This window comes from Poromitra crassiceps (assembly GCF_964638095.1).
Source record: "Poromitra crassiceps genome assembly, chromosome: 17".
In the NCBI taxonomy this organism is placed as follows: Eukaryota; Metazoa; Chordata; class Actinopteri; order Beryciformes; family Melamphaidae; genus Poromitra; species Poromitra crassiceps.
This window is the reverse complement of record NC_139635.1, coordinates 7,500,210-7,525,805: the sequence shown is the minus strand read 5'-3', so window position 1 is coordinate 7,525,805 and position 25,596 is coordinate 7,500,210. Positions and strand designations below refer to the sequence as shown.

General features: G+C 47.0%; 2 protein-coding genes across 3 annotated transcripts in view; both read left to right on the top strand.

The window, feature by feature from the left end:
- LOC310791740 (uncharacterized protein) overlaps nucleotides 1–21,229 on the top strand; it is a gene marked incomplete at its 5' end in the record, with an annotated part of 39,461 nt that extends 18,232 nt beyond the window's left edge. Inside the window, one exon of the mRNA XM_083653396.1 lies at nucleotides 20,875–21,229. Within this exon, the coding sequence (XP_083509522.1) occupies nucleotides 20,875–20,882 (8 nt within the window). The 3' untranslated portion in view covers nucleotides 20,883–21,229. The remainder of the gene's footprint in view (nucleotides 1–20,874) is intronic.
- LOC310791806 (DELTA-stichotoxin-Hcr4b-like) overlaps nucleotides 1–25,596 on the top strand; it is a 403,187-nt gene that overhangs the window by 187,988 nt on the left and 189,603 nt on the right. The window lies entirely within an intron of this gene.

Genomic DNA, 25,596 nt, shown 5'->3' with positions numbered 1-25,596 from the left:
AATGACAATCACAATCTAGTCTACCTCAGATCCAGATATACCCAGATGGTAAGAAAACTGCCTGTGACCTCCAGGACAGTGAGGGTATGGTCAGATGAAGGAACGGAGGCTCTTAGAGCCTGTTTTGAGGTGACAGACTGGCAGGCACTCTGCGACCCACATGGCGAGGATATTGATGGGATCACAGAGTGCATTACGGACTACATTAACTTCTGTGTGGATTGCAACATACCCACAAAGGAAATAAAATGTTTCCCTAATAACAAGCTCTGGGTAACTAAAGACATCAAGGCCATCCTGAACGCCAAGAAAAGAGCATTTAGGTTGGGGGATAGAGATAGGATCAGAGCCATCCAGGGGGAGCTGAAAGTGAGCAGCAGAGTGGCAAAGGAGGGCTACAGGTCGAAGCTCGAGGCGAAGCTCCAGAAGAACAACATGAGAGAGGTATAGAGGGGTGTGAAAGCCATTACGGGCTTCAACAGAGCTGGTGGCGGGGGGTGGAGGGGGGGGTTGATCGGGCCAACAAATTGAATCTGTTTTTCAATAGATTTGATACAGCTGGCCCAGGGGCCCCCTCCCCCGACTCTCCTGACTGCAGGATACAAACAGCAGCCCCCACCACACGGGTCTCCCCCCCCCCCCCTCCCTCTCCCTCTGGCTCTGGCTGATGGCCCACCTTCCCCTCCCCCTCATCCCCAGGCTATACCCCGTCACCCAGAGACGAGGCTACACCCCCCCCTCCCCCCCGAAGGGCTTCAGAGCTGATGATGCCACTCCCCCCCCCCCCCCCCCCACCCACGCTGACCATCACAGCGGACCAGGTGAGGAATCAGCTTATGAGACTACACACAAGGAAAGCAGCTGGCCCGGATGGCGTCAGCCCCATGGTGCTCAAAGCCTGTGCCCCCCAGCTGTGTGATGTGCTACAGCTGATCTTCAACAAGAGCCTGAGTCTCCAAAAGGTCCCCGTGATGTGGAAAATGTCCTGTATCATTCCTGTACCGAAAAAGCCAAGACCTAGTGGCTCCAACGACTACAGGCCGGTAGCTTTGACGTCCCACATCATGAAGACCCTGGAGAAACTCGTCCTGGAGCAGCTCAGGCCTATGGTCAAACCATCCCTTGACCCCCTCCAGTTCGCCTACCAGCCCCGACTGGGAGTGGAGGACGCTGTCATCTACCTTACCAACTGCGCCTACGCCCACCTTGACAACCCGGCCAGCACTGTGAGAGTCATGTTCTTCGACTTCTCCAGTGCTTTCAACACCATCAGGCCGGCTCTACTGGGTGAGAAGCTGACGGCGATGCGAGTGGATGCCCCCCTGGTGGCCTGGATTGTGGACTACCTGTCTGGCAGACCACAGTATGTGTGCCTGCAGAACTGTGTGTCAGACAGAGTGGTCAGCAATACGGGAGCACCACATGGGACGGTCTTCTCTCCCTTCTTCTTCACCATCTACACCACAGACTTCACCTACCAGACAGAGTCTTGCCACCTTCAGAAGTTCTCTGACGACTCTGCGATAGTGGGATGTATCAAAGATGGCGACGACGATGAGTATCGGGATGTGGTGGCCAACTTTGTAACATGGTGTGAGCAGAACCACCTGCAGCTCAACGTGTCAAAGACAAAGGAGCTGGTGGTGGACCTGAGGAGGGTCAAGGCTCCGGTGACCCCCGTTTCAATCCACGGGGTCAGTGTTGACATAGTGGTGGATTACAAGTACCTTGGAGTGTACATTGACAATAAACTAGACTGGGCTAAGAACTCTGATGCACTCTACAAGAAGGGGCAAAGCCGTCTCTACTTTCTGAGACGGCTGAGGTCCTTCAACGTCTCCCGGACCATGCTGAGGATGTTCTATGAGTCGGTGGCTAGTGCCTTCCTTTATGCTATTGAGTGCTGGGGCAGCAGGCTGAAGGCAGCGGATGCCAACAGACTCAACAAACTGATGCGTAAGGCCATGGACTTGTGGGGCTGGATCTGGGCTCTCTGACTGCGGTGTCAGAGAAGAGAACGTTGTCCAGGCTACGCTCCATCATGAGCAATGACTCGCACCCACTCCACGGCGTGCTAGTCAAACACAGGAGTACATTCAGTGAGAGACTGATTCCACCTAGATGCAACACGGAGAGGCACAGGAAATCATTCCTGCCTGTGGCCATTGGTGAATGAATGAATGAATGAATGAATGAATGAATGAATGAATGAATGAATGAAAATTTTATTTACGTGTCAGGACAATTTACATGACCCATCCCACATGGGATTATCAGACACATCAACATACAGTTATTTCCATATCTATTACGGTGCTTGAACAATACAAAACCGTACAAACACACACACAGCAGCACGCGGCATCAGCAGCAAAACACAGATTTAACTACAATGTGTATTAAGTAAAATATATGAGTTATCTATCATATGTCATCTTTTTCCTCCTATCCCACGCATGAGAGATATATTCGGAAAAAGCAAAGATGTTATCAAAAAGAAATTCAAGTATGGCACCTTCTTCAAAATCTAACAGGTTTAACTCAGGGGAGTGAACTTTTTTAAATAGTGTATCTCGTAAGTCATGATACAAGGGGCAGTACAAAATAAAGTGAAATTCATTCTCCACTTCCATCAACTCACAATATTCACAAATCCTATCCTCCTCCGCCGTCCCTCTGTATCTGCCTGTTTCAATATGTAAAGGCAGAATACCACATCGTAACTGAGCACATAAGGACCTCTTACTTTTAGGTAAATTAAACATCACATATTTTTCACATTTAAATTCATTTTTAAATAAACAGTAGGTTCTTAATTTTGGCTTCTGCCATAGTTCTTCAGTCCAAGATTGTAACCAGTTAGCGCGGATCTGAGATTTAAACGACTCTACATTTATACACATTCTTTGAGAGTAATATTCTCCAAAACCACACTCCTGAAACAAGTCATACATATCTGAGACCCACTCCCCTTCAACAGACAAGTCCCAGAGGAAAATCTGACTAGCAACCCTATTGGATGGTAGGTCCAGCAATCTGTTCCAGAGGTTCACCATACTGATTTTCCATCTGATCACACAAGGGTCCCACCCCATTTCTCCACTAACTGCTGGAAGAGGAGCATATTTATGAAGACCCAAAAAAAAGCGAATTGCCCGGTTCTGGATACGTTCGCTTAACAGAAAACGTTTACCGCCCCAAATACCAGAAACATAATCTAACACAGGGCATACACAGGAGTGATACAGTTTTGAATAAGTGAGATAGCCCAAGTCCCTCAGAACTTTGGTCTTACCTATAACACCTCCTAGAGCCCTGCTTGCAGAGTCTGCCAACATAGAAACACCAGGCAAAAAAGACAAGTGGTCATCCAAAGACCATCCATTGGTCTATTTAATGCCTCTCTTAAAAGAGCACCTCAGAGACGCTCAGTCCCCCTGAGACTGAGCCAGCCGATAGGCTAACTGAAAAAAGTGCCTGGTTGAGCCACGTGTAACGTATAGGGCAAGCCGAATAATATAAGTTCAGTGTGCAATAAAGACAATTGGCACTTAAGGTATACTTACTCTACGTATTTTGCTTACTTAGACGTATTCCACTTATTTTGCTCCTATCGCATTTAATACTGTTTATTCCATGCTATGTTGTGTTCTTATTCTTATTCTTATTCTTCTTATTCTGCTTATTTTACTATCGCATTTACTACTGTTTATTTTATGCTATGTGTGTTATGTGAGCGAGCTACTGTAACTTGTCCCAATTTCGCCCCGGGGATCATTAACACGTTCAGTGCCAGCGACGCCATATGGCGTCATTAGAAATTTACCGTACAGTGCCAGCGACGCCAAATGGCGTCATAACTCCAAATTGTTTTTTTGACGGGGGGGTGTCGATCTAAGCTTCTTACGTCGCCTCTAACAATATTGTAGCTATTGGAGGTCGATAACCTATTTTACAAACCCATTAGGTGGCGACAGCACTCTCCTGATCAGAGAAAAAGGAGCCAAACACACAGAAATAGTCACTGGTGAAAATGAGGAAATCGCATTGCATCCGTCCGTATGCATCGACGTGCCTCCATAAACGAGCACAACGCCAGCTGTGCCCCCAGCAGCAGCATCCGCTGTCACAACTGAGCACTTCCATGTACGCTGCAACAGCACATTCACATAATCAGCATTATTATTCCGAACTGGAAGCATGCCAGCCCGTGACAAACACACGCGGAACCAAAAAGCTGAATGTCGCGCACCATTCACTGTGTGTGCGCAGCAAACTCAGCAGAGACTGAGAGCCACCAGACACATAAGACACACCCAGGAGGCGTGTGCAGTTGAGGGGGGGGGGGGGGGGGGAGCACGGAGAGCAGCAGAGCAGCATACACTTCACCCAGACAGACCCAGACATCAGAAAATTAGCTTCAGAGTCAGAGATGTGCTTGAAATGTTTAATTTCACAAAAGGCTCATTATCTCAGCTCGTAGAAAAAAAGGTATTTTTTTCGTTCAATCAAGCTATCTTCTCCGGCTCATAACTAAAGAACGGAAAATGGGATCAATAAACTTTTTTTTGCAGGTGATAGAAGAGAGTCTCATCGTTATTTGTGCGTGTTCAGTGTTTACATAGTAATTATTAAAAAAATTATATGACTGTTTTAAAATGCATTGCGGCCTATGTGGCACAGCAAGCAACCTTTTGCCCAAGGGCCGTGGCACTGAAAGTGTTAAAGTCTTTCTGATTCTGATTCTGATGTGATTTTCACGAGAAAAAGAGATGGACTGAATCAGTGTGACGTGTAGTCTGTGGCTAAAAGCATAGATTGTATAAGGAGAGGACATAGTCAGTGTGATGTGTAGTCTGTGACTAAAAGCATAGATTGTATAAGGAGATGGAAAGGGTCAGTGTGACGTGTAGTCTGTGACTAAAAGCATAGACTGCATAAGAGATGGACAGAGTCAGTGTGACGTGTAGTCTGTGACTAAAAGCATAGATTGTCCTAGAACCTCCACAGCGCAGATATATGCCTCCGCCAACAAGTAGTCGACATCCATGTCTGTCCAGACTTTGATGTTTGGGCCACATTTGATGAAATTCCGTCGAGGCGTTCCTGAGATATCGTGTTAATCAGCTTGAAAATGGCATTCTAGTTAATGTTGTAAAGATGGGCATTTCAACATGAGGGTGAAGCCAGCCTCAAGTGGCCATTCGAAGAATTACAGCTTTTATCACTTCCGCAGCTTGCTGCCTGGCCGAAATTCACGATTTGATTAGAAACAAATTAAATAATTTAATCGACTGTTTCTCATAGCTAGGTCTTAGGACCAAGTCCACTTTAAAGGGATAGTTTGGTTTGTTTGAAGTGGGGTCCTATCAGCTAGTTCGATACACTAACTTAATTAGGTACAGTGTTCAGGAGGCTGGGCGCATTGTGGAACGAGACCGCGCACTCAGAGCAGCAGCCAAACCAGCCTTTTCATTTGCCAGCATACTGCTGGCAAATGTTCAATCGTTGGAAAATAAACTTTGTGAACTAAGAGCGCGTGCACAATACCAAAAAGACATAGCGCGATGCAATGTTCTGTGCCTAACGGAAACCTGGCTTACTCCTGACACAACGGACCACTCTATCGCGCTACCAGGATTCAGTGTATTCAGAGGAGACAGAAACGAACAATCCGGTAAGAAGAAGGGAGGGGGCGTATGTCTTATGATTAATGAAAACTGGTGCGTGAACAACACAGTCATAGGAAGATACTGCTCGGAGGACCTAGAATATGTAATGGTACAATGCGTGCCGTTCTGGAGTCCGAGGGAATTCACGACAGTCACCATCATGGGTGTATACGTTCCTCCACAAGCGAACGTGACTGTCGCACTGAAAGAGCTGCAACGCGCCATCAGCGCACAGGAGACAAAACAACCCGAAATGGCCCTGGTGGTGACTGGGGATTTTAACAGGGCAAACCTGAGAGGCAGAATGCACACATTGTACCAGCACATTCACTTCCCCACGCGAGGCAGTAACACACTGGACAAATGTTACTCAAACATCCGACATGGCTACAAAGCCGTCCCTCGCCCCCCTTTCGGCAAATCGGACCACGCCTCCATTCTACTTGTACCCAGGTACCAACAAAAACTAAAAAGACAACCCCCAGCATTCCGAACCACCCACTGCTGGTCAGACCAATCAGACGACATCCTGAGGGACTGCTTTGACCAAGTGGTGTGGGAGGAGTTCAAAGCTGCAGGAGACCTGGGCGAGTATGCAGATACGGTGTCATGCTTCATAAAGAAGTGTACCGACGACATAGTCCCCACAAAAAGAGTCAAAATAATGCCGAACCAAAAGCCTTGGGTCAACAGCGACGTCAGGGCTGCCCTTCACGCCAGGACCACCGCCTTCAGCTCTGGCACAACTGACCAATACAAGCAGGCACAATATGCCCTCCGGACCGCTATAAAAATAGCACGGAGAGATTATGGAAGGCAGCTGGAGTCAAAACTGGACACTAACAACCCCAGACACCTGTGGAGAGGGCTCCATGCTGCCACAGACTTCAAAGAGGTGAAACGACAGAACCCCAGCACGTCACCCACCCTACCGGCCGAACTCAACGCGTTCTACGCTAGGTTCGACCCCTCTGCCAGAGCGCCTCCCCTCCTCCCCCCCCCCCCTCCCACCCCTCTCCCCCTCTCCTCCCCCCCATCCCTCCTCCCCCCCACCACCCCTCCTCCTCCCCTCCCCCCCCCCCCCCTCCCCCCCCATCACCCCTCTCCTCCCCCCCCTGCCACCTCTCCCCCCCCATCACCCCTCCCCCTCTCCGCCCCCCCACCACCCCTCCTCCTCTCCCCCCCCGATCACCTCCCCTCCCCCCTTCCTCCCCCCCACCCCTCAGCACCCCCACCCCCCCCCATTCCCACCTAACCACCAACCCCCCACAGACCGCCCCCTCACCATCACTGAGGATGAAGTGTGCCGGTCGTTCCTGCGTATCAACCCACGCAAGGCGGCCGGCCCGGACGGCATCCCCGGGCGGGTCCTCAAGGCCTGCGCCCACCAGCTGGCAGCCGTGTACACAGACATCTTCAACCAGTCCCTCTCCCTCCGACGAGTTCCCTCCTGCTTCAAGGCAGCAACAATCATCCCCATTCCCAAACAGCAAAAAGTGACCAGCCTCAATGACTGGCGCCCTATAGCCCTCACGCCAATAGCCAGCAAGTGCCTTGAAAAGCTGGTCATATCAAAGATCCGTCCCACACTCCCCCCGGACCACGACCCGCTACAGTTTGCATACCGCCCCAACAGGAGCACAGCGGATGCAGTGGCACACGTGCTCCACACCGCCCTGTCCCACCTGGAGGGGAAGGACACCTATGTGAGAATGCTGTTCGTGGACTACAGCTCAGCATTCAACACCATAGTACCCTCCAGGCTGGTAAGCAAACTCAGGGACCTGGGACTAAACACAGCGATGTGCGACTGGATCCTGGACTTCCTGACAGACCGCCGCCAGGTGGTGAGGGTGGGCAACCTCACCTCCTCCCCGCTGACCATCAGCATAGGAGCGCCCCAGGGGTGCGTCTCCAGCCCCTTCTGGTACGACCTCTACACCCACGACTGCGTGGCGACTCAAACTTCAAACACCATCGTGAAGTTTGCAGACGACACAGCAGTCGTGGGGCTGATCTCGGGGGGCGACGAGACGGCCTACAGAGAGGAGGTGAGGGTCCTGGAACAATGGTGCCAGGACAACCACCTCTCTCTGAACGTCTCCAAGACCAAGGAGATCATTGTGGACTACAGGAGAGGGGGGGGCACACACCCCCCAATCACCATCAACGGCACAGTGGTGGAAAGGGTGGACAGCTTCAAGTACCTGGGAGTCAACATCCACCAGGACCTGACCTGGGCCGGCCACACCGCCACTGTTGTGAAAAAGGCCCAACAGCGAATACACGGACTCAGGCGCCTGAAGAAGTTTGGGCTAAGGAAAGAAATCCTCAGGGACTTCTACAGAGGCACCGTTGAAAGCCTGCTGACTGGCTGCTTCACCGCCTGGTACGGGAACTGTACCACCATGGACCGCAGGGCGCTACGGAGGGTGAGGCGCGCGGCCCAGCACGTAACAGGAGACGAGTTGCCAGAACTGCACGAACTGTATAACCAGCGGTGCCTCAGGAGGTCCCTGAAGATCATCAAAGACACAAACCATCCCCACAACAGCCTGTTCTCCCTGCTACCCTCAGGGAGGAGATACAGGGTTCCAAAAGCACGCACAAATCGCTTGAGGAACAGTTTCTTCCCGCAGGCCACGAGACTCCTTAACATACACAAATAGTGTAGTAGTCGTACCGTACCGTACTGCAGCTGCTACCATTATGTATGCCTAATGTTTAATTGTATGTCTAACAAGGTACATGCTATTTGCACCTGTATGTCAATTACGTCGAATTTAAAATGTCTGAACACGTCTAACGTATGCACAATGCCTAATGTTTAATTGTATGTTTAATAAGGTACATGCTATTTGCACTGTATGTCAAATACGTCGAATTAAAATGTCCGAACACGTCTAACGTATGCACATGACATGTGCACCTATGTGCAATGAATATGCCACTGACTTGTCTTATCGCTATTCTGCCTCATTGCCTATTGCTGCTTAGTATTGCTTATTGATGCCTATTTCTTATTGCCTATTGCTCATTGCTTGTTGCCTATTTGTACTATGTCGTAAACGGAGTCCACAGCACAAGAATTTCACAGGTGATACTTGTACCATGGAGTGACAATAAAAATCTTGAATCTTGAATCTTGAATCTTCTCTGTAAGTACGGGGGGTCAACAACTAAAACGTAATTTAGCCACCTAAAACAACGCCCACCTAAACAAATCGATATCTGTGTACATGCACGCTCTATTTTGACAATTTTCAGCGCTTTACTTTTCCGCAAAACAGCAGTTTCATTCGGCACTGCTTTTTCTCCCAACCCTACAACTACCGTATTCCTCCGCTAAAAGCCAGCACAGAGCACAGAGCCGTGGTTTACAAAACAGGAAGGCTTAGAAGAGAGATAAAACACTGACTTACTTTAGAGACAACAAGTCACCTGGCCTCTCTGGTCTGGGACGTTTTCCACAATTTATCCTGGGAATGGGGAAAAAGGTCTCCAGGGCACCCCGGCATTTAGGCAGCAGGCGCATCTCTCTTTCTGCCTGTACACTCTCTGCAAAAGTTCGTCTTCTGTATTCTCTCTGGTTCATAATTGTATCCTCTTGTCACAAAGGTGAATGGCATATCATCCTCGCTATCAAAATCACTCATCGTTCGTGTATTCTATTTGTTGTGTCTTCACTAACAAACCGGGAGAAATAAAATACCCCCAAATAACTGCGGAGTAATCCAGTGCTGCGGCTTTGTGCAGGATTTTAGCGGAGGAATACGGTAGTTGTACGGTTGGGAGAAAAAGCAGTGCCGAATGAAACCGCTGTTTTGCGGAAAAGTAAAGCGCTGAAAATTGTCAAAATAGAGCGTGCATGTACACAGATATCGATTTGTTTAGGTGGGCGTTGTTTTAGGTGGCTAAATTACGTTTTAGTTGTTGACCCCCGTACTTACAGAGAAAAGGCTGGTTTGGCTGCTGCTCTGAGTGCGCGGTCTCGTTCCACAATGCGCCCAGCCTCCTGAACACTGTACCTAATTAAGTTAGTGTATCGAACTAGCTGATAGGACCCCACTTCAAACAAACCGAACTATCCCTTTAAATACATTTAATTTCATTCCACCTTACTTTTAACCTGGTAAACCAGCCCGTCACGTGAACTCACATTTCATTTGGTTCTCCGTGACGGTCTGCCCCCGACACCATGGGGGGATTTTAGCAGGGGCGGGAGCATGGGCGGGCGTAGTTGCCTTGACAGACAACTCCTTCAGCCAATCAGCTTCGGATCCAATCAAACCCAAATCCACTCGGGAGAATGGCAAAAACATATTTTTTATATGTTGCGGCGATACTCCTGTACTTGTTTAATTGTTGTTATTGAGTCTATTTCTGCAATAACTGCACTTTATGGCTGTTTAAACTAGACAAACGCTGACATGACTCCTCGAGAAGATCAGGCAAGGAGGCGGCCATTACTGTTTTGTTAGTGCAGTGCTAGTGGCGTTCCTGATTGGCCAACTTGCGCTGTCAATCACAGCGGTGTCGCTGATTGGCTCTTCCGCTCTTCCGCTTCTGCTAAACCCCCCCACTGGCGTCGGGGCCAGACCGTCATGGAGAACCAAATGAAATGTGAGTTCACGTGACGGGCTGGTTTACCAGGGTACCTTACTTTCACATTAAACTGTCATATTTAATGGTTTAGGTCAATTTACTACATTATTATTTAATTACATTACACCTGAATGGCATTTTTTTTAATGACTTATTTTTTGTTACAAACTGCCAAAAATGAGCCAATGAGATACAGCAGCGATACTCTGTGCATGTCTGTCTGTATATGGAGAGATTGTGACATCTCTGTCTGCCTGTCAGTCTGTGGATAGATGGCGGTGCTGTGTTTGAAAAAGCTGGAGGCCTAACTTACTGTATGTATTTTTAAAGTCAATAACATTCAGTAGGCTAAATAAAGGAGCTGTCTGTTTCATTACTTTATATCTACATGAGAAATAAAGAAAAAAGAACAAAAATCGGTTATAATCAGGGTGGGAATTTCGTCATTTTAGGGGCAAGGCCATTTGGCCTTTGGCATCGCATATTTTTTTAGGGCACAAGGCCACATGCCAGTAACCTGACGCTGCCAGATGGACGGTTTAGCTCCACATAGGTTTCACTAAACCAGTCGATCTGGGAATGCAGTAACCAGACCCGCTGACGGAGGCGGGCACTTTTTCCAAGCTACTTGGCAGGTGATTGTATGACCCATCTGTCTATCACCGCTGGTGGGTGTTAACTTCAACCAATCAGATCGCCGAAGGTGCCTGTGCCTGATCTCCGTGGTATTCATTGATTGAGTCCTCACTGTCGTAAAGTCACCTTTGAAGCATGAAGTTAGATTATAATGAACTAGTTGTGTGGCTTAGCCTTCCCAAATGTTGAGGGTCGTTTTTTAGAATTTAATACATAGAATTGGGAACGTTACATTCAATTTCATTCAGACTGCCTGTCACTTCCGTGGCGGCAGCCATGTTGACGAGTGAAAAGAACTACAAAGACCATGTACCCACTACTTGCCCAGACGAGCCTGAGCCCGCCTAAGGCTGCCGCTGATTCGTCGGGCCGGCATGGTTCGGCCAATCATCTTAACTGCCTGTGCATGACAAGATGGATTACGTCGAGAGAATCTCTTTTGATCTCGCGAGGTTATCCATCTGTTTTTGGCCGACTTTGATGAGGTCAAGAATGACAAGTGACTGAGGCTAGGGGTGATGGATGGCTCGCGTGGCCGGTGTCTCATGGATCCTATGTACATTATCTCTTACGTACACATAAGCACCTTATGCGACTAGTAGCACCACATTGTAATGTTAAATGTTGATGTTTTTTTCCTTTTTCCCCTGTGTCTGAGCCAGTTTGTCTTGTTCGTTTATTGCTCTCTAAAAAACGGAAAATAAAATATTAGGGGGAAAATGACAATCACAATCTAGTCTACCTCAGATCCAGATATACCCAGATGGTAAGAAAACTGCCTGTGACCTCCAGGACAGTGAGGGTATGGTCAGATGAAGGAACGGAGGCTCTTAGAGCCTGTTTTGAGGTGACAGACTGGCAGGCACTCTGCGACCCACATGGCGAGGATATTGATGGGATCACAGAGTGCATTACGGACTACATTAACTTCTGTGTGGATTGCAACATACCCACAAAGGAAATAAAATGTTTCCCTAATAACAAGCTCTGGGTAACTAAAGACATCAAGGCCATCCTGAACGCCAAGAAAAGAGCATTTAGGTTGGGGGATAGAGATAGGATCAGAGCCATCCAGGGGGAGCTGAAAGTGAGCAGCAGAGTGGCAAAGGAGGGCTACAGGTCGAAGCTCGAGGCGAAGCTCCAGAAGAACAACATGAGAGAGGTATAGAGGGGTGTGAAAGCCATTACGGGCTTCAACAGAGCTGGTGGCGGGGGGTGGAGGGGGGGGTTGATCGGGCCAACAAATTGAATCTGTTTTTCAATAGATTTGATACAGCTGGCCCAGGGGCCCCCTCCCCCGACTCTCCTGACTGCAGGATACAAACAGCAGCCCCCACCACACGGGTCTCCCCCCCCCCCCTCCCTCTCCCTCTGGCTCTGGCTGATGGCCCACCTTCCCCTCCCCCTCATCCCCAGGCTATACCCCGTCACCCAGAGACGAGGCTACACCCCCCCCTCCCCCCCGAAGGGCTTCAGAGCTGATGATGCCACTCCCCCCCCCCCCCCCACCCACGCTGACCATCACAGCGGACCAGGTGAGGAATCAGCTTATGAGACTACACACAAGGAAAGCAGCTGGCCCGGATGGCGTCAGCCCCATGGTGCTCAAAGCCTGTGCCCCCCAGCTGTGTGATGTGCTACAGCTGATCTTCAACAAGAGCCTGAGTCTCCAAAAGGTCCCCGTGATGTGGAAAATGTCCTGTATCATTCCTGTACCGAAAAAGCCAAGACCTAGTGGCTCCAACGACTACAGGCCGGTAGCTTTGACGTCCCACATCATGAAGACCCTGGAGAAACTCGTCCTGGAGCAGCTCAGGCCTATGGTCAAACCATCCCTTGACCCCCTCCAGTTCGCCTACCAGCCCCGACTGGGAGTGGAGGACGCTGTCATCTACCTTACCAACTGCGCCTACGCCCACCTTGACAACCCGGCCAGCACTGTGAGAGTCATGTTCTTCGACTTCTCCAGTGCTTTCAACACCATCAGGCCGGCTCTACTGGGTGAGAAGCTGACGGCGATGCGAGTGGATGCCCCCCTGGTGGCCTGGATTGTGGACTACCTGTCTGGCAGACCACAGTATGTGTGCCTGCAGAACTGTGTGTCAGACAGAGTGGTCAGCAATACGGGAGCACCACATGGGACGGTCTTCTCTCCCTTCTTCTTCACCATCTACACCACAGACTTCACCTACCAGACAGAGTCTTGCCACCTTCAGAAGTTCTCTGACGACTCTGCGATAGTGGGATGTATCAAAGATGGCGACGACGATGAGTATCGGGATGTGGTGGCCAACTTTGTAACATGGTGTGAGCAGAACCACCTGCAGCTCAACGTGTCAAAGACAAAGGAGCTGGTGGTGGACCTGAGGAGGGTCAAGGCTCCGGTGACCCCCGTTTCAATCCACGGGGTCAGTGTTGACATAGTGGTGGATTACAAGTACCTTGGAGTGTACATTGACAATAAACTAGACTGGGCTAAGAACTCTGATGCACTCTACAAGAAGGGGCAAAGCCGTCTCTACTTTCTGAGACGGCTGAGGTCCTTCAACGTCTCCCGGACCATGCTGAGGATGTTCTATGAGTCGGTGGCTAGTGCCTTCCTTTATGCTATTGAGTGCTGGGGCAGCAGGCTGAAGGCAGCGGATGCCAACAGACTCAACAAACTGATGCGTAAGGCCAGGGACTTGTGGGGCTGGATCTGGGCTCTCTGACTGCGGTGTCAGAGAAGAGAACGTTGTCCAGGCTACGCTCCATCATGAGCAATGACTCGCACCCACTCCACGGCGTGCTAGTCAAACACAGGAGTACATTCAGTGAGAGACTGATTCCACCTAGATGCAACACGGAGAGGCACAGGAAATCATTCCTGCCTGTGGCCATTGGTCTATTTAATGCCTCTCTTAAAAGAGCACCTCAGAGACGCTCAGTCCCCCTGAGACTGAGCCAGCCGATAGGCTAACTGAAAAAAGTGCCTGGTTGAGCCATGTGTAACGTATAGGGCAAGCCGAATAATATAAGTTCAGTGTGCAATAAAGACAATTGGCACTTAAGGTATACTTACTCTACGTATTTTGCTTACTTAGACGTATTCCACTTATTTTGCTCCTATCGCATTTAATACTGTTTATTCCATGCTATGTTGTGTTCTTATTCTTATTCTTATTCTTCTTATTCTGCTTATTTTACTATCGCATTTACTACTGTTTATTTTATGCTATGTGTGTTATGTGAGCGAGCTACTGTAACTTGTCCCAATTTCGCCCCGGGGATCATTAAAGTCTTTCTGATTCTGATTCTGATGTGATTTTCACGAGAAAAAGAGATGGACTGAATCAGTGTGACGTGTAGTCTGTGGCTAAAAGCATAGATTGTATAAGGAGAGGACATAGTCAGTGTGATGTGTAGTCTGTGACTAAAAGCATAGATTGTATAAGGAGATGGAAAGGGTCAGTGTGACGTGTAGTCTGTGACTAAAAGCATAGACTGCATAAGAGATGGACAGAGTCAGTGTGACGTGTAGTCTGTGACTAAAAGCATAGATTGTCCTAGAACCTCCACAGCGCAGATATATGCCTCCGCCAACAAGTAGTCGACATCCATGTCTGTCCAGACTTTGATGTTTGGGCCACATTTGATGAAATTCCGTCGAGGCGTTCCTGAGATATCGTGTTAATCAGCTTGAAAATGGCATTCTAGTTAATGTTGTAAAGATGGGCATTTCAACATGAGGGTGAAGCCAGCCTCAAGTGGCCATTCGAAGAATTACAGCTTTTATCACTTCCGCAGCTTGCTGCCTGGCCGAAATTCACGATTTGATTAGAAACAAATTAAATAATTTAATCGACTGTTTCTCATAGCTAGGTCTTAGGACCAAGTCCACTTTAAAGGGATAGTTCGGTTTGTTTGAAGTGGGGTCCTATCAGCTAGTTCGATACACTAACTTAATTAGGTACAGTGTTTAGGAGGCTGGGCGCATTGTGGAACGAGACCGCGCACTCAGAGCAGCAGCCAAACCAGCCTTTTCTCTGTAAGTACGGGGGGTCAACAACTAAAACGTAATTTAGCCACCTAAAACAACGCCCACCTAAACAAATCGATATCTGTGTACATGCATGCTCTATTTTGACAATTTTCAGCGCTTTACTTTTCCGCAAAACAGCAGTTTAATTCGGCACTGCTTTTTCTCCCAACCCTACAACTACCGTATTCCTCCACTAAAAGCCAGCACAGAGCACAGAGCCGTGGTTTACAAAACAGGAAGGCTTAGAAAAGAGATAAAACACTGACTTACTTTAGAGACAACAAGTCACCTGGCCTCTCTGGTCTGGGACGTTTTCCACAATTTATCCTGGGAATGGGAAAAAAGGTCTGCAGGGCACCCCGGCATTTAGGCAGCAGGCGCATCTCTCTTTCTGCCTGTACACTCTCTGCAAAAGTTCCTCTTCTGTATTCTCTCTGGTTCATAATTGTATCCTCTTGTCACAAAGGTGAATGGCATATCATCCTCGCTATCAAAATCACTCATCGTTCGTGTATTCTATTTGTTGTGTCTTCACTAACAAACCGGGAGAAATAAAATACCCCCAAATAACTGCGGAGTAATCCAGTGCTGCGGCTTTGTGCAGGATTTTAGCGGAGGAATACGGTAGTTGTACGGTTGGGAGAAAAAGCAGTGCCGAATGAAACCGCTGTTTTGCGGAAAAGTAAAGCGCTGAAAATTGTCAAAATAGAGCGTGCATGTACACAGATATCGATTTGTTTAGGTGGGCGTTGTTTTAGGTGGCTAAATTACGTTTTAGTTGTTGACCCCCGTACTTACAGAGAAAAGGCTGGTTTGGCTGCTGCTCTGAGTGCGCGGTCTCGTTCCACAATGCGCCCAGCCTCCTGAACACTGTACCTAATTAAGTTAGTGTATCGAACTAGCTGATAGGACCCCACTTCAAACAAACCGAACTATCCCTTTAAATACATTTAATTTCATTCCACCTTACTTTTAGCCTGGTAAACCAGCCCGTCACGTGAACTCACATTTCATTTGGTTCTCCGTGACGGTCTGCCCCCGACGCCATGGGGGGATTTTAGCAGGGGCGGGAGCATGGGCGGGCACTCCTTCAGCCAATCAGCTTCGGATCCAATCAAACCCAAATCCACTCGGGAGAATGGCAAAAACATATTTTTTATATGTTGCGGCGATACTCCTGTACTTGTTTAATTGTTGTTATTGAGTCTATTTCTGCAATAACTGCACTTTATGGCTGTTTAAACTAGACAAACGCTGACATGACTCCTCGAGAAGATCAGGCAAGGAGGCGGCCATTACTGTTTTGTTAGTGCAGTGCTAGTGGCGTTCCTGATTGGCCAACTTGCGCTGTCAATCACAGCGGTGTCGCTGATTGGCTCTTCCGCTCTTCCGCTTCTGCTAAACCCCCCCACTGGCGTCGGGGCCAGACCGTCATGGAGAACCAAATGAAATGTGAGTTCACGTGACGGGCTGGTTTACCAGGGTACCTTACTTTCACATTAAACTGTCATATTTAATGGTTTAGGTCAATTTACTACATTATTATTTAATTACATTACACCTGAGAAGAATGGCATTTTTTTTAATGACTTATTTTTTGTTACAAACTGCCAAAAATGAGCCAATGAGATACAGCAGCGATACTCTGTGCATGTCTGTCTGTATATGGAGAGATTGTGACATATATGTCTGCCTGTCAGTCTGTGGATAGATGGCGGTGCTGTGTTTGAAAAAGCTGGAGGCCTAACTTACTGTATGTATTTTTAAAGTCAATAACATTCAGTAGGCTAAATAAAGGAGCTGTCTGTTTCATTACTTTATATCTACATGAGAAATAAAGAAAAAAGAACAAAAATCGGTTATAATCAGGGTGGGAATTTCGTCATTTTAGGGGCAAGGCCATTTGGCCTTTGGCATCGCATATTTTTTTAGGGCACAAGGCCACATGCCAGTAACCTGACGCTGCCAGATGGACGGTTTAGCTCCACATAGGTTTCACTAAACCAGTCGATCTGGGAATGCAGTAACCAGACCCGCTGACGGAGGCGGGCACTTTTTCCAAGCTACTTGGCAGGTGATTGTATGACCCATCTGTCTATCACCGCTGGTGGGTGTTAACTTCAACCAATCAGATCGCCGAAGGTGCCTGTGCCTGATCTCCGTGGTATTCATTGATTGAGTCCTCACTGTCGTAAAGTCACCTTCGAAGCATGAAGTTAGATTATAATGAACTAGTTGTGTGGCTTAGCCTTCCCAAATGTTGAGGGTCGTTTTTTAGAATTTAATACATAGAATTGGGAACGTTACATTCAATTTCATTCAGACTGCCTGTCACTTCCGCGGCGGCAGCCATGTTGACGAGTGAAAAGAAAGACCATGTACCCACTACTTGCCCAGACGAGCCTGAGCCCGCCTAAGGCTGCCGCTGATTCGTCGGGCCGGCATGGTTCGGCCAATCATCTTAACTGCCTGTGCATGACAAGATGGATTACGTCGAGAGAATCTCTTTTGATCTCGCGAGGTTATCCATCTTGCAAGCAAGGTTAACATGCCAGGGCACAAAGGCAATTGCTCTATTGACATCATGAAGAGCTTTTTTTCTGAAATATGTGTTAAAATGAGCCAAGTACTTGTACACAACCTTTGCATAGGGCAGGCTACATTAAACTGAGATCACTGATGCTTTTAAAGCAACTGACAGTAGCAGGCTGGTAGCAGCAGGGCACTGCCAAGGTGGCAGTAGGGATCAGGGCATCACGGCCAGAGGGAGGGGCAATGGAGGCCGCCTCCCTGTAATTCCCTCCCTGGTTATAATGATCCACTGACCTGTCCCAAAGTCGTCACTATAAGAGTATATATTTTCAAATCAAACCAGTCAACTGACTTAATGACATTTTTCATGACATTTCGGGCCTTATCTTCCCAAAAGAGGCAATTTAGCGCTTGCGCTCGTTTAACACCGGGTGCAATGCAAATTGGGGGCGGGCATGAGCGCATGCCTGTTATAATTGTACTGGGCATAGGTAAAGCAGGCGTTTCAGTACTAAAATGTGGGGATAGATGGCATTATCCTATCGTCAGCAGCGCGCAATTACTTTGCGCTAAGAACTTTGAAAAGGACCTCTTACGCGCTAAATACCTTGCTGCGCTGGAGCGCACCATAATCTCCATGCAGCGCAGAAACGTCATTACGCACGGATGTGCCACCCCAGGACATCAAATTCTGCTGCTAAAATTGGGTAACCAGCAGATTATTTGGTGAGGCAATCAACTATAATTCACTGAGAAACTTTTATCACATTGCAAGGAGGGGTTATGGTAAATTAATTGAGAAAACTTGTACATTGTAGCCTACTTGCAATAGGCTATTCACCTTCACCTGCTATAACCCGGAAGGTCGTTGGCATCACAGCCGATATGGCACAAGCCTCGGCATGAGTCGAGTTTTAATTGAGTCCACTGTAAATCCTCAAATCTTTTCTTTTGTCTGCATCATTTACCTGCTGCAAACACGTTTCTATTGTCCCACCCCAGTCAACCAAATAACCCGAATTGCATCAAAACTCAGATGTTTTTATCAGGTATATGATGTGATGGTGTCGTTATGAGATAGGGATAATGGTCCCTATCGTTGCATCGGCGCTGTTTCTAGGCCGAACGCCTGGCGCAGCTCAAATCAGTGGGCGTGGACCAGCGCACTTGATATCGTCGTGCTGGCGCTAGACCCAGCCTCAACCATTACAACCACGCCTTTTAAGCGTAAAATTATGCACCGTCATGCTCATTGGATAACTGCAATAAACGAATCGCACGCTTGCCTTTTTAGCTCCAATTCCAGTGATCCCGCAAAACCAGACGAAAGCCAAACGCTCTGCCCCCCCCCCTCCCTTCATCCAGTCTGTCTGTCTGACTGCATTATAGGCTATTATTCCATATTATTATGCTTCTCAAACCAATCTAACTGCAGTTTCAATACTGCAAGCATGTAAATACGCTACACTATAGCAAGATCAAAGTGAAAATAATGTACTAAACGCATCAGCTAGAAAAATATAGCCTATTAGATTGGTGAAAGTTTGTCCAGAAAGATATCGTTTTCTCTCCCCTGCTGCAGGTAGAATGATCGATGCACATAAATATACCCTACATTATGTAAAGTCATTGCATAAATGTGTTTTTATTGTAAAACTAAATGTCAAGTAGGGCCAAGTTATTGGAGCGGACATCACAGTATAGCACATCACAGAAGCGCGTTCCGCTGTCACTTATCTAAATCACGTTAAACCCACAAGGGGTATATATAGGCTCAAGAGGACATATATGTTTCACATAGGGTGGTGTTTCATTTCGATGTTTTATTTGGTCCAATATTGAAATGTTCGACAATTGCAGGTTGTCTTACCATTACACATTATTTTAGATCTACCTTTTATATCTATTTCGGCTCATTTGGTTGCTATTTAGTAGCGAAATGGAGGACCCAATTGCATGCTGGGAGTGGACATTCACAGGCAGTAAACTTACAACTGCTATTTCCTATGGGAAGCTGGGTGCTGCTATGTGTTGTGTCTGTTTGAGCGAAGGAGTCAGAGAGAGAGAGAGAAGGGTGACTCAGAGGCAGAAGAGCACTGGCGCACTGAATAGGCCTGGTTTCAGAGAGAGACAGAGAAGGGTGACAGGGGAGAGGCACAAGTGCACTGGCGCACTGAATAGGCCTGGTTTTCAAAGGCGCAAAGCGGTAAATGTAGGCCAGGTGCGAAGATAGCACTACGCCGGTAGTTAGCGCCGACACGCCCACTTTGGCCCATTCTGGGACTGCGCCACGCCCATTCGGCCTAAAGCGCATTTGGCAGCCTAAAGCCATATTGATATCGTCCCAAAACAGGCGCAAGGCACGTTTTTTTGCGTTTAAGGCCCGTTTTAGCGCCGAAGGCTTGTGGGAGAATAGGGCCCATTATATACAGTCAATAGGCCTACACCTATCCAAATGGGAAGAATTACAGCATGCCTCACGCAAACTGCATTACATGGACAGCAAGACGGGAATCTGGTTTGATTGATCTAACACCCAGGCATTGCCAGGCCACACCTGTGAATAATTCTGGTGGTTAACACCGCCCAAATCCCGTTGGCGCCATGCATACAGTACATGATTTGGCACGCCTCTAATCTGCGTTTGCCTCCGTTGTTGTGACGAGTTATGCTTCCCCGCACCACCATGCATCGCCACCATATTTTGGGGATGTTTTAACTTAAAAACAGGGAGGTCACGTCTGCCCAAACAATTATATAGTTTTTAAACAGTTATGTTTCTGTATAAATCATTACAATATGTTCCCGTGAGGTGGGGATGCGTTTTGCTGCTGTCTGGCGAGGGTGCAAAACTCGGCATAACACCTGGACACTAGTGGAAGGCGGACTGCAATCTTCCCTGCTTTAAGGCACGCGCAAACAGGTGCACAAGCGCTAATAGGGGATATCGCCTGTACGAAGATAGGGCCCATCATCTTATTTTGAAGCAGCGGTGGCCCACCACTAAATGCATATAGAGGAAACCCTGGCGTGTGCGTGTGCACATGGCGTGTGTGTCTGTATGCATGTGTGTGTGTTTGTGTGTGCGTGCGTGCGTGTGTTTATGTATGTGTGTGTACGCAGCCTATAATGTGTGTATGCAGCCTATATAATGTATCTATATTATGATTACTGTTATGTATTTATTTATAATTATAATTTTCATCATATTTTCCTAATTGTTAAACCTCATGTAAGCCCCATCAGGGCTCAGTTGCCTTATCTTGTCATTCTAATCAATAAATGAATACTGTATACGGTATTCACAACAATGTGGTGAATAACTAACAGTGAAGTAATTCAAATAACAATTAATACACATTGTATTAGGTGAAAAGCTGCTGTATTGATTCTTGTTGTCTTCATCAGATGACTGAACAGAAAGGTGACGAGGGTGACGGAGGAGCAGCCATATCCTGATCACCCAGAGAGATCTGCACAGGAGCACACTGAAGCGGAGGGGTGATGTCATCCAGAAAACCACGGCTTGCTGCTGCTCAGGAAAGCAGCAGCCAAACAACACCGGAGCAGGAAGAGAAGAGGAAGCTAAAGGCTATTGCATTTTATTATGTTATAATATACTGTAATCAATTAATCACAAGTTATAATCAGGTGTTTTTGTTGTAATCAATGTGTTCTAATGTATCTGGTTGGAGAAATGTGGAACGTCCATACACACACACGGGCCTATGGGGAAATGATGGTGTGTGTGTGTGTGTGTGTGTGTGTGTGTGTGTGTGTGTGTGTGTGTGTGTGTAAACGTGCACGCATCCGGAGCGTTGGGTTAAGGCGCGCACACCCACATGCACGTGCATACACATACGGGTTTATGATGTAACAGTTATGTGCGCGCTCTGTATACGCATAGTACTGAGGTAATAAAATGTAACCAAGCATGATTATGTGTATGATAACCATGTATGATTAATATAATTGTTGATTATTGTAATTGATGTGTATGATTTATCGGTTAGGTATGAGGCGTAGGCTATGTAGGCATGAGTCAGACAAGAGGAAGTGGAGATTGGGTGGCGTGCACATAAAAGCAGGTACCCATGTATTGTACATTTGCCGGAGGAAATGGCAGTTAGGGCAGGCAGAGGTGTGTTTGTGGTTTTGTAGGGAACAGTACAGGTGTTGACCCGCCCCTTCCTATGGGCGGGGCGGGCAAGCGTGAGCAGGGTCAGATAGCAAACGTGACCTGAAACAAACTGGTGCGGACCATAATTGGATAAAAATTGGGAAATAGTACGGAACTGGGAAGGTGAAGTGCCAGAAAATTCCGGTGGAAGTAGAAAATCCAATTAGAATGTTTACGTAAGAAGAAACCACCATGACTGTGTCGAGAAACCACTATAAAATAGCTCAAAAATGGGGACAAGTGGCAGTCTTTTCCACGTCGTGCGCGATGCCCTGTCCAACCTTTGACCTGACCCATGAACCAGCCAGCCGGACTTAGCTGAGAGAGGAGAGGAGTTTCTTAACCATCTAAGACCATCATTCCGAAATCATCTGGTAGGAACCTCTCGTTTTGGCAAAAGTTTAGAATATATACTTGGGCTATCTTCACCGTGGCCTTAAAATAGCGTTTAACACCGGGCGCAGCGCTATTAGTGGGCGTGGTCAGGCGCATTCCCTAATTTCCCCTTGCGCTAACCACTTAACCATGCCTTTTAAGCGTAGAATTATTCACAACTGTGGCCATTGGTGAACTGCAGTTACGCAATGACATTCTTCCTTTCCAAGCTCCAATCCACTCGATCCAGTCCGGGTTGGGGCTGCATGCTGTCACAGCACATCACAGCACATCACAGATCATAGCCTGAATAAAACAATTCAACCTACAGCCAGCCAAATACAGATCTGTTCAGTAGGGCTGATGGTCTCCCTGTAGCCTACAATATAGAACGTTAACTATCGGGGGTACGGTGGCGCAGTCGGTAGCGCTGTCGCCTCACAGTTAGAAGGTCCTGAGTTCGATTCTCACCTGGGACACTGTGGGCGCTGTGGTTGTGTTCCCCCCATATCTTCAGTGCCTACTGCCCAGGTGGGTTATCTCGTCGTAATGGCCTTTCTCTCTGTGTGGAGTTCGCAAGATCGTCATCGTCATCCGACCAGTGACGACAACATCCGAAGTTGGTCCCCGGGCGCTGGAAAGAAAAAGCGACCACTGCTCCTGGCCTGCCCCTCGGAGGAAAGGACATGCCTGGATGCGTTAAATGCAGAGGACACTTTTCACCGGCCACCGTCAGCATGAGTGTGTTGTGGCCGCATGCATGTATTCAGGCCCGTAGCGACCATTGAGGACACCGAGGTCATGACCTCGGTATTTTCCACACATTTTTTTTTTTTTTTTTTTTTGAAAAATAGCCTCGGTCCCCAGATCTATTAATCTGTCATTGATGTTTTAATGCGACAGTTGATCGGAAATGCAACAATTTGCTTCCTCTCTGTGTGCTATAGAAGGAAGAGAGATAACTCACAACATTCAGATTTTGCATTGAGGCTAGATTGGGGCTAGACTTTGGGGACAGTTCTATTGAAGTGAATGGGTAAGTAACTCCCCTGTAAGTGATGTTTGTGTAGATGGGCCATTGTATTTAATTGAGCAGTATTCTGCCATGTGACCTGTATGCAGAATATAAATTATATCATATGGGGAGACATTTATTTTTTGTATCATTTTAAGGCAACAGCACAGTAAAGAGGATATTAATATAACATGATGTATGTAGTTCTTTATAGATCTAGCCTCTTCATTTTGCTCTCAAAGTGCACCAGATTGAAGCATTTTACTTTAAAATGGACAAAATTTTCTATACGGGGGGGCACAGCCCCCCCTGGGTCCCCCACGCCGCGCTAAAACGACCTCGGTATTTCTCAAACCCTGGCTACGGGCCTGCATGTATTGTGGTGTTCGTGTGACAATAAAAGACGGGCTTGTCCGTTACGAGAGAGTTTTTATCGGTGACATTCCTGATACCATCCAATTCCATGATCTTTATGTTGTAAACACATAACTTTCACAATAGTGAACAAGCACCCCCACTCGGCTCATTCAGGGCAGGTAGTTTTATAACTTGTAGGCTACCTGCTGCTCCTGCACATCACAGCACAGGCTAAACGATGCTACATAAATATAGCCTACATTATGTAAGGTCATGGCATTAATGTGTTTTTATTGAAAAAGTACGTGTCAAGTAAGCTAAGTCTTGTTGGAGCGGACATCACAGTACACACGTGTTATGTTTTCATTCGACTATACCACGTTGTATTTGCGATGGATATATATACTGCCATGGATTATATGTATGTTTAACATAGGGTTGTGTTTTGATTTTTATGTTTTATTTTGTCCAATATTGAATATTGCATGTTGTGTTAACATAAATATTATTTTTATCTACCACTTAGCCTACTTAGGCTGATTTGGTTGCTTTTTCTTGTCAAAATGTATTAAGCCTCAATGCATGCTGGGAGATGCACATGTGTGTCTGTGTGTGGCATTTGGTAGGGGAGTCGGCACACTGAATGAGGCCTGGTTTTGAAAAGCTCTAAGCGCTAAATTAACGCCAGTTGCAAAGACAGCTTTAGGCTGGTATTTAAGGCCGAAACGCCCATTCTGGCACTGCGCCACGCCTCTTCAGCGTAAAGCGCATTTCGGGCCCTAAAAACAGGATGCTATCTTCCCGAGTCATGGGTAGGCCGGCTCATGCATTTTTGCGTTTAACGCCAGTTTAGTGCCTAAGGCCAGGGGGAAGATAGAGCCCATACTGTTCAATAAGATGACACTTTTATCTGCTAACAGTTGAGAGTATTTGCTTTTATTTGACCGTAAAACTGGCTGAAAGCTTGGTTGTATTTCGGATATAGAGTGCAGTTAAATCTAATGAGAATATGTTTCATGACTCATTTAAGGGAAGTGGGGGAAGGAGTAGGAAAATGATGGCCCGCCTAACGGACCGGGTTGTTGTAAACTTTTAGTCGTCATTTTACACTGGGAGGAAAAAGCCTGTTTTATGAGTAATTATGATATGAAATCAGTTGTCTTATAGAAAGCAGACTATATTTGGGAATTTTGATTATCTCTTGAAGATCATTTCAAGTCTGAGATAATAAAATATGTTAGTTTAATTTGAATAAGAAAAGCCATGCTTGTGATTTCAGGTTAGTCATAGTGCATAATTGTGGTTTAGATTAGATTTGATCACGGCTGTTTTAACATAACTGATCATTTTGGATTAGCTGAAATTTAATCAATGCTGTTTGAATTTAGTAGCGAGCAGACGGCGGTATTTGACAATTTAGCAGCTAAATCATAGTTTATTGAAAGATATTCCATATTCCAATGCTATAACAGAAGTGGAGTATTGGACAGAATGACATGAACATTTGGACACTTATTCAGCGGGTATGTTGCGTTCAGGTGCACTGTAATTTTTTTTTCTTTTTTTGCAATTCCATCGCGGGCCACAGGCGGGCCACATGCGGCCCGCGGGCTGCATGTGGCCCGCAGGCCAGAAGTTGAGTATCACTGACCTAAGGTAAATAGTCCAATTAAATTATGTTATAGTCATAGTCAATGAGTAGTATCTGATTCACAGTAATTGGTGCAATGGTACTACAGCCAAATTCAATTAACTTGGATCCGAGTTACAGTAACTCATTTACATTAGTACTCTGGTTCATGGCAACTAACCAAATTTGCTGGAGTAATATTATACGGAATAAGAGTTGCACAATGTCTACTGGTACGCTTAAAGGGATACACCACTTTTTTGGAAGTTTAGCTCATTTGCCACATCCCCCCCACATAACCAAGATACACCATGCCTTACCGGCACTGTCCGCTCAGTTTACAGTGAGCTACAGTCATGAAGTTAGTAATTATCGACATAGAATGGAGGCTAATGCTGTTAAAAATCTGCCAAAACACACATCTCACGGCGCCAAAATACATGTTGTGCTTCGGGTACTCACCACACGATGAAATCTTAATCCAAAATGCACATAATGGCCCCTATTCTCCCACAGGCCTTCGGCGCTAAAAAAACGTGCCTTGCGCCTGCCTGGGGAAGATATCAATATGGC